Here is a 9,760-nt window from a genome sequence, read left to right as displayed (position 1 = left end):
AGTGATTCTTTTGTTTGTTTGTTTTTGCAGTGCTGAGGACAAAATTCAGGGCTTTGCATACCCTACCACTCAGCTACAATCATATCCGCAGTTCTGAGAAGTGATTCTTGACAGCAAAGATAAGGGAAAGCAATGAAATGCAGTCCTACAACCAGCTGGGCTTATGTACTGCAGAGGGAAAAAATCCTCAACACTTGAAAGTGCTGCGTTGCCCACTGCTTCAATTATTATTGCCCATAGTGATGATCCAGAATACTTAGGAATAAAATACACTTTTTTTTTTTTTTTTTTTTTTTCTGTACTGGGGATTGCATCCAGAGGTGCTCTACCACTGAGCTGCATCCCCAGCCCTTTTTGGTTTTGATTTTTGAGACAGGGTCTCACTGGTTGCTGAGACTGACCTTGAACTCGAGATCCTCCTGCCTTAGTCTCCAGCACCACGCTCCTGGCGCAAATACACATTTCTGAATGCTTCTCCCCACTGTGTGCTAGGTCTATGCTAAGTAAACAGTTTATATTCCCTATCTCACATAAACTTCTAGGAGGTCCTGTTATCATCATCTTCAGTTTACAGTTTCAGAAAGGGAGGCACACAGGGTAGGGGAAGTAACTTGTCCAAGTTGTCAAGGCAAGTTTTGAAGCTTTGCAGTTTAAGTCCTGTGCCAAGGTGGTTAAACTCTCCCTGATTTCAAAAAAACCTGTTACGTGTGTAAAGAGTAGAAAGGCACTCCACGTAGAGGGAACAGCATTTTCAAAGGACTAGTACATTAAACTAGTTTGTGTTGCTCAGTTCTGAGTCTTGGTTTGCTCACCTGCATGTATTATCTATCATAGGCTGTGTATGGGATTTAAATATGATAATACGTGTAAAACATTTTGCAGGATGTCTAGTTCATAGAATGTGCACAATATTAATTATATAACATTATATGTAATATACGTACATATTACATATAGCATATAATATAACTATATTATAAGATGTTATGTTACAATATCAAATATATTAAATTTATTATTATTGTTGTTGTTGTTGTTGTTGTTATTATTACTATTATTATTATTTGGAGTGCTAGGATCGCACTCAGGGCTCTACTACAGAACAACATCCCCAACCCCTATCTTTTTAATACTGTTAATCCCCTTCCTGTTCTTCCAGCTCTATAGAAATTTAGTCCAAGGTGACTACATTTCCCAGCATGCCACCTCGCCCTTTGACCCCAGCGAGTCCAAAAAGGTGCGCCGCAAAGCGCCTCAAGCCGGAAGACTATAGCCTCCCGGCATGCAGCGCGGCCCCTACCATTAGATTCGAGGCGCCGCCAGCACGTTGCACACCGGGAGTTGTAGTCGGCGGCGCGTTGCCCTGACGCCGGCCGGGCCGGGCGTGGGGGCCTGTGGGAGGTGGCGCGGCCGGGCCCAGCTGCGGGGCGGAGGCGGAGGAGAGGCCTGCGGCGGCAGGGAGCGGCGGGGCCGGGAGCGGGCGCCGGAGCCGAGCCGAGCCGGAGCGGGCGGCGAAGGCCGCCTCGGCTAGCAGCAACCATGTCGGTGTTCGGGAAGCTGTTCGGGGCTGGAGGGGGTAAGGCCGGCAAGGGCGGCCCGACCCCCCAAGAGGCCATCCAGCGGCTGCGGGACACGGAGGAAATGCTAAGCAAGAAACAGGAGTTCCTGGAGAAGAAGATCGAACAGGAGCTGACGGCCGCCAAGAAGCACGGCACCAAAAACAAGCGCGGTGAGGCAGCCGGGCCCCGTCAGCCACCCCACAGGCTCCCTCGGGCTGCCCGGGCCCGGACTCTACCTAAGTCTGATTTTTCGCGGGGTCTGCTGCGACCCTGGAACTCTTCCCCGGTCAGACTTCCTTCTGTGGCCTTCCGGGTCCGGGACGCCTCTGACCTCGTCAGTGTTTCCCCGAGCCCTGGACTCTTCCTCCACCAGACTCATTCCACCCCTCTCTCCTCAGGCTCTTCTCACTCTGCCAGGCCCCTTCAGACCCTGATCTGGCAGCACATTCCTCCTATCTATTCCTCCTTTCCCTCCGTTTGTTCTCGCCCACCTTCTGGGCCGCTGCTACTGATCCTTTCTTGGCTGGTGTCCACCCCCTTCCTAACCTTATGTGCTTCCTGGTTCCACCCCTGCCCTCTCCCGATCCCTCCATGGAGTCTCAGCTGCCCCTAGCCTCTTTCCTACTCCTGACTCGGGGTTCTCCTTGAAAACTCTGCTCGATGGAGATAAAAGAGGATTGGGGGACAGGAGACCCCCCTGGTTTCACCTCTGTTCACACTCTAAGTGAACTTGAGCAAGTTGCTTTCCCTTTGAGACCTCGGTTTCCCCATCCATCAGCTAGGGTTAGGCCTCCATGAGGTCTAAGGTGTCCTCCAGCTCTGTGATTCACTTTTTGTTGCCTCAGTCGGGCTTTATCAGTTCCTGTATTGCAATCCTTCACGCTGTGACTCACTGTTTTCCCTGGAAATATGGACTCCAAATCTTACTGACCTGACTCCTCCCCTGTCCGCACTCCCTCGGTTGATTTTTGAGGCACCCTTACTTTACTTCGTGTTTTATTGCATTCTGGGCAAGTGCTTTTTATTTCTGTTTTAGTGAGATGAATGTGGAAATGCTTTGATAACTATTAAGCAACAATTTAGAAATGCTTGGTTTTTCTTGTTATGATAATGTGAGAAAGAATCATAAGAGTGACAGACCTTCCCCTCAGAGAGGGCAGAAGTGAGAGGGGTTTAAGAGTCACACAAGTATTTAACTCAGAAGTCGGCTAGCAAAGTCTGACCTTGAACTAGTTAATTTACCCTTTTGAAGGGAAGATCTTGGATTTATAGTGCCCAGCACATAGTACGAGTCAAATAGATGTTTTCTTCATTTTAAAAAAGAAAAAAATTGTGTATCCTGAGAATACTATTCTGCTAATAATCAACAAACATTCTGGAAATTCTTTCTGAGTGCCTCATAGGGGTGAACAAAACACAGCTTCCACCCCGGTGATGGAAAGACAGATACAGGACAGTAAATGAAGAAAGTACTCATTTTGGAGATGGGAATTGAGTACTGAACAAGAAAAAAGATGACCTGATAGGGAGTGCTGGGGTAGGAGGGGTGTCACTTTGAATGGGATGGTCAGGGAAGGCCTCTTTGAAAAGGTGAAGTTTGAAGTAAGCCTTGAGAAGGAACCAACTCTTGTAAAACTCTGGGGGAGGAGCCTTCTAGGAGGGAGGACTGCATAGGAAAAGGCCAGGAAGTTGGCCAAAAGAGGAAGAAATCAAAAAAAGACCTTCATGGCTGCAGTGTAGTGACTGAAGGGAGAGTGATATGAAATAAGAAGGTAAACCTTGAACTTATTACTGAAAAGTTTGGATTCTAAGTGGATAGAAAAATTTTGAAGGGTTTTACACTGGAGTGTGTCCTAATCATTGGTAGAGTTTTAAAGCACCCTCTGGCTGCTCTTTGGAAAGTGGGAGGGGATGATGGCTAGAGTTAAGAAGATGGGTCATCAGGCAGTTGTAGATGTCCATCTTGGGCCTGCCTCCACTTGTAACTGTGGAGATGGAGAGCAGGGAGAGTATTTTGCCGTTGCTAGCTTTTTTCTCTGAGAACTCTCTCTTAACCAGGATTCTCTGTTGTGTGCCAGTGGTAATTAGAATCATGGTTTTCACCCATCTGCATTTTGGAAGGCTTGTCTTATGGCCGGGTGGTGGAGGAGGGTGTCAGTTTACCTCCTCTCCCATCCCAGAGATAGTTGTCCTGCAGTTTCTACAGTTGTACAGGTGATTGCGTTGGCTTTCAGGAGGCTTGGAGCAAGGCTGCCGGCAGACAGGAAGATCAGTCTCATTTGCAATAACTTTGTTCAAGGTAGTCTTTTCTTTTTTTGGCAGTGCTCGGAATTGAACCCAAGGCCTTACACATGTTAGGCAAGTTCTCTAACCAGCCCTTATATTTTGAGACAGTCTCACTAAGTTGTCCAAGCTAGCCTCAAACTTGCAATCCTCCTATCTCAGCCTCCCGTGTAGCTGGGTTTTCAGGCGTGTACTACTGCCTTGGCATGTGAGGACAGGAGTTTCTGTAAGTTGCCCTTTTTGTTACTGTCTTCCAAAAGAAGGGTCTTATCTGCTTCCTGGGATGGTTCTGTGAGGTGTTACCACCACCGCCTACATACCATTCGCTTAGCGTAATCATTGACCTGCTGTGGTGCTGGGACCTTGAGCTTCAGTAATGAGCAGACACTGTGCCTGCCCTCCAGGAAGTCAGAATTGGAAGTGTGGGGTGGGGAAGGGCGGAGAATAATTTTGACAGTGCTGATGCATGAGTGTGTACATGGATGAGGCTGCAGAGGTGAGGTCCTGTGGAGGGCCGTTGAGGACTTTGCAGAGGAAAGAGAATGAGGTGGGCCCTAGTGCAGGGTGGTGGAGGAGGGTGTCGGTGTACCTCTTGTCTTGTACTCCTTAGCAGAGATTAAGGAGTGTAGACTGACCAGGAAGGGACTGAGAGGCAGGAATCCAGTGAGGGATGGATAGAATCCTGAAGGCCTGGATTTGAGCTGTAGCTTCATTATGTACTAGCTGTGTGCCTGGGGCAGGTTACTCCAAGCCTCTGAGTCTTCCTCTACAAATCAGGGCCCTAGTCTCTGCCTTATGGGATTAAAGTATGTTATACATGCAGAACTCTTAGCACAGTGCCTGCCATATGGTAGGAGATCCATTATCATTATCACTGGGAGACCTGCAGTTATTCAGGTGGGAACAAAGGGCCCAGAGTAGAAGCATGGAAAACTGGAAGAGAAGTGACACATGTCAGAGACTTCTGAAGGAGAATCAAGAGAGACTTGGTGATTTATTGGAACTGTGGGAGTGGGTAGGAGGAAGGAGAGAGGAGGACAACGCCAAAGTTTATAGTTTGGGTTGCTGAGTAGATGGTGATGCCATTAACCAAGTTGAGAAACAGGAGGAGCAGTACTTCATAACAGTATAGTCCTTTGAAGTCCTTTACATGTGAGACTCACAGCAGGAAGTGATGGTCATGTTCACCTCATGGCATTTGGTTAATACTCAGTATTTATTTATGAGTAAATTTTCACTAAATGAATAAAAACTCTTGTGTAATTCAACTCAGAGACTGATGTATTTGGTGACTGTGCACTTCTTGTGTTCTGTTTACTTCCATGATCTCCAGAGGTGTCATCATGACCTTGTTATTACTTAGTTTATTAAATGACCCACCTATATAAGGTGTGGTCCTGAGTGGGGGGGAAAGAAGGGAGACAGGACCAAGCCTTGTTCGACAGAGTATGAAGCCAAATATGAAAGCTCTCTTGGTGGTGTACACATTAGAAAGATGATAAATTGCTCTTTGAACAGACCTTAGAAGCTTGACTGGATTATTTGCAATGTGTCCTAGGCAGTAGTTTCAATTAGAGGACTAGAACAAAATTTGGTTTGCATGTTTTGTTCTAAATTTATTTCCCTTTCCTTTAGTCATATATTCATTCTTAAACATGTGCTCAGCTGTCTTTTTGTTGTTGTTGTTGTATCAGGGATTGAACCCAGAAGTGCTTTACCACTGAGCTACACTTACATCCCTTTTTATTTTTTATTTTGAGACAGGGTTTCATGAAAGTTGCTTAAGGCCTTGCTAAATTGCTGAGGCTGACTTTGAATTTGCGATCCTTCTGTCTCAGCCTCCCAAGCTGCTGGGATTACAGGCCTGTGCCAGTGCGCTCAGCAGGCTATGTCTTAGGCCCCATACTCAGTCTTGGGACACAGAGATGAACTGCATGTCGTCCCTGCCAACCAAGAGACTCAAGTATCACTTATGAAACAATATTCTCACATGACTATAGTGAGGGTTAGCTAAGATAATGTGTGAAAGGGTGTGACATGTTGTGGATAATGAGTGAGTATGTTTTCTTTCCTTTTCTGATAGGGTTATTATTGATCAGACTTTTGTGGTTTAATTGTCAAAATGGTGACATTTTTTCACTGAGAGCTGAATGAAGACCAGGATCATGTTCTGGGTGAGCTGACAAGAATCACCCAAACTTAAGTCTTTTTCAGTTCCTTTGTAAACATTGCTCTGTTGGTTTTCTACCTAAGAAAGATGATCAAATATGAGCGATTCTTCTTTTTTTTTTTTTTTTCTCTGTACTGGGAAATCACTGAGCTATATCTTTGACCCTTTTTATTTCATTTTAAGACCTGTCTTACTAAGTTATTGAAGTTAGTCTTAAACTTGCCAAACTACTGCCTCAGCCTCCTGAGTAGCAGGGAGTAGGTATGTACCACCGTGCCCTGCTAAAGATCAGTTTATTTTTATGGCATGGTAACCAGTTAAGGAAAAATCTACTGTAGGTGGTTCAGATTTCACCCCTCCCCCCTCTTTTTTTCTGTTTTAATAAAGGAAAATGGTTTGTAGAAAGGACCATGTTTTACTTCAACAAGAGAATTGTGTGAAATTGGGAAATGGAAACTGGGTATCTCAAACACTACATCGGTACATTTCTGTGGATTTATGGATGCAAATCAGTTCATCTGCAGGTTAATTTAGGTTCAGCTAAGAATGTCTGATGGATTCAGAGAGGCCAGGCGCTCATGGGAAATATATCCTCATTAAGTTCTTGCTCATTGCTGGAACAAGGGTGGCATTCTCATATTTAATAAAGTCACTCTCAAACATTAGCATATGGGAAGACATCTTAATAAGTTAAATTTATAGTGAACATGGCCTTTTGGTTCTCTGGAATATCAAGATAACAGGTTGAAAATCACAGCATCTTAATGGTGTTTGTGCCAACAGAAATTTCTATTCCAGAAACCCAGAGGTGGAAAACCTGAAACGCGCCCAGGGAACTGAGCAGTGGGAATTTCCCTTAGTGATACTGAAGTTTTTCATTTGAAGAACTAGTTGGCCAGATTGGATTTGGCTTACTTCTTAAGACAGATGGAGTGTCAGAGAGGCCCTATGTGTTGGCTGTCCAAACATGCTGGCGCCTTTGATTCAAATGATAAAATCTTTTCTTGCCCCATTTGGCAGGAGATTAAATATTTTTAAGTGTCTGCTAGAGTAGGTTTATATGTGATTTGAAATTCAAGATAGATTTTTGTTTGGAAATTAAGTAAATATGAGAACCTCGAAGCTGGCCTGTTGGGCTGGGGAAGATCTTGAGTTGTCCAGAGTTGCAATTCAGTGTGGGAAGTGAGGTCCTGGAGAGCGGCCTGTGGAGGTGTGTAGAGGCCGTGGGTCTCTGAGACAGAAAGCCAGTATCTCACTTACTTCCAGTGGTCAGAGCCCTGACTTGGAGTCAAGGCCTATGGGGAGAAAAAAAGATCTGAGAATGTGGTCTTCATGCTCAGGATTGTTTGTGCTGTGCCAGTCTTGAGAAAGAGGATATTCCAGAACAGCTTTAGATTGGTCATTTTGAGGAAAGAAGAGTATATTTGCAAGGAAAATTTGAGCATAGCAACAGGAAACAGTAGATCTAGCTGGTTATGTTACACCTGCTTTTAAGCTGTTGGGCTCAAGTTAGCTACCTTCAAGAAGGAAGGCAGTGTTGTGGTGTAGGCAAGATTTCCAGTTCACATACAGCTCTACCACTCACTCGCAGTACCTCAGTGGTTACTTATCCTCTCCTGAGTTTTGTGTTCCTGCCCTCTCCTGAGTTTTGTGTTCCTGTATCTAAAGAGCAAATGCTACTGCTTTCTTCATGGGCTTCTTGTGAGGGTATGGAATAAGTGGGTGTGTGAAGTGTCTAGCAGAGGGGCTGGCACATAGGAGAGAGGTGTTTCCTTGTCTTCCTCCCTACACTCTTAGACAGAGTAGGGGTATAAAGGTGGGTAAGACCCTGCCTTCTCAGCAAGGAAGACACACATTGGTACAAGTAACTATGATGAAAGACAAACCATAGTAAGATAAAAATGAAGCACTAGAGGAAAACAGTGGGAAGAGATTAATTCTTCTCTGGGATTGGCGGTTCATCTTACCCAGCCACCTACCCAGGCCCAAATTCCCTTTGTAGTATTCCTTGCCTAGTGATCAACCTCCAATTGAACCCCTCTGCTGACAGCATCTGTATTGGGTGCTTTGTCCTCCCACACCACAACCTAGTCTGTCTTTGGACAGCTCTGACTATGAAGTCACCTTTCTTATTTGAAACTTAGGTCTGTCTTTCCATAGTGTCTACCTTGGATACAGGTTGCGGTGGTAGCTTTGTAGGGCTGGTGGAAGGAGTGTGGAGTCATGTTGGAGTTGAAATGTCTGGCGGCAAATCCCAGCTCAGACATTAGACAACTCTGAACTGGAAAACAGGCTGTTCATTCAGCATCCTGGGGCCACAGAGATCAGGTCTGATTCCCCTTCAAGGTGACAGATGGAGAAGGATGTGCTTATGTCTTAAGCCTGCACTTCTCTGGGACAGATCTCTGTTCCCTTGACTATTCATTACCTGGTGTTTCTGTTCTTTCCTTTCTACACTCCTTTGGATGTGTTCCTGTTCATATGTTGCTCTTATAGTATGCAGTGGGCAGAACTGAGTGAATACTCCGAATATTCCAGCCAAGGTCTGAGCAGCACAGCCCAGAACATGCAGGGTCAAGCCATTTGTTTAGGAGTTAATTTAATTCTGTGGCTCTTTGGCCCTTATAATTCTCATATTACTGAGACAGATCCCCCCATCACAACTAAAAAGCAATCATACTTTCCTGTGACCTTTCTGTAGTAAAGAAATGTCTAGATTTTGTTTAGCCGTTCCATTTTGTTTGTGTGTGTGCTTGGGATCAAACCTAGGTCCTCATAAACTGAGCGTGTACTCTACCATCAAGCTACACCCTCAGCCCCTTGTTCAGCTCTTTGTCGTCGTCTTTTTTTTTTTTTTTTTTTTTTCTTTTTTCTTTTTTGTGGTTGTAGATGGACAGCATGCCTTTATTTTATTTGTTAATTTTTATTTGGTGCTGAGGATCGAACCCAGTGCCTCACAAGTGCTAGGCAAGTGGTCTTCCACTGAGCTACAGCCCTAGCCCCTGTTCGGCCCTTCTTAAAATCTTGTCCTGGCATGGTGCACATGCCTGTAATCCCAGCAGTGGGAGGTTGAGGCAGAAGAATCATAGGTTCAAGGCCAGCCTCAGTAACTTAAGGAGGCTCTGTCTTAAAATAAAAAATAAAAGGGGGCTAGGGATGTGGCCCAGTGGTTCAGTGCCTCTGAGTTCAAACCCTGGTACCAAAAAAAAAAAAAAAAAAAAGGGGGTCTTAGCCTAAAGGATTGAATGATCTAGGTTAACATGAGCTCCAGGTGTGGTGATGTACCCCTGTAGTCCCAGTGACTAGAGGGGTTGACAGGAGGATTGCAAAATTGAGACCAGCCTGGGCAACTTAGTGGTACCCTGCCTCAAAAGAAAAAATAAGCGATGGGGATGTAGCTCAGTGGTAGAACACCCCTGGGTTCAAAATCCAGTACCTTAAAAAAGAAAGAAAGAGAAAACAAACAAACATGAGGTTAACATGAAGAACTGGCAGGCTTGATTCTCCCATAACTCAACCCTTCCTTCTTTCTTAAAGGGCAAAGCTGCCTAGAGAGCTTACTTGAGGGATGAAGGAAAGCTGTACATCCCTTTGGTTTTAGCTGTTTAGCTCAAAAGTGTAGTCATTAGGTAGTAGAAAGGTGCTGGGTTTGGGGTCGGAAGACTGAGTTCACATTCTATCTCTGCTATTTGGTAATTTTGTGATCCCAGGCAAGTTTCCTCATATCTCTAAGCAGTAGTGACACTTT

General features: G+C 45.1%; 1 protein-coding gene across 1 annotated transcript in view; it reads left to right on the top strand.

The window, feature by feature from the left end:
- Window positions 1–1,390: 1,390 nt before the first annotated feature.
- Window positions 1,391–9,760, top strand: part of Chmp4b (charged multivesicular body protein 4B) — a 39,485-nt gene continuing 31,115 nt past the window's right edge. Inside the window, exon 1 of the mRNA XM_047541769.1 lies at window positions 1,391–1,729. Within this exon, the coding sequence (XP_047397725.1) occupies window positions 1,540–1,729 (190 nt within the window). The 5' untranslated portion in view covers window positions 1,391–1,539. The remainder of the gene's footprint in view (window positions 1,730–9,760) is intronic.

Source organism: Sciurus carolinensis, chromosome 2 (assembly GCF_902686445.1).
Source record: "Sciurus carolinensis chromosome 2, mSciCar1.2, whole genome shotgun sequence".
NCBI lineage: Eukaryota > Metazoa > Chordata > Mammalia > Rodentia > Sciuridae > Sciurus > Sciurus carolinensis.
This window is presented reverse-complemented; position numbering and strand designations above follow the sequence as displayed.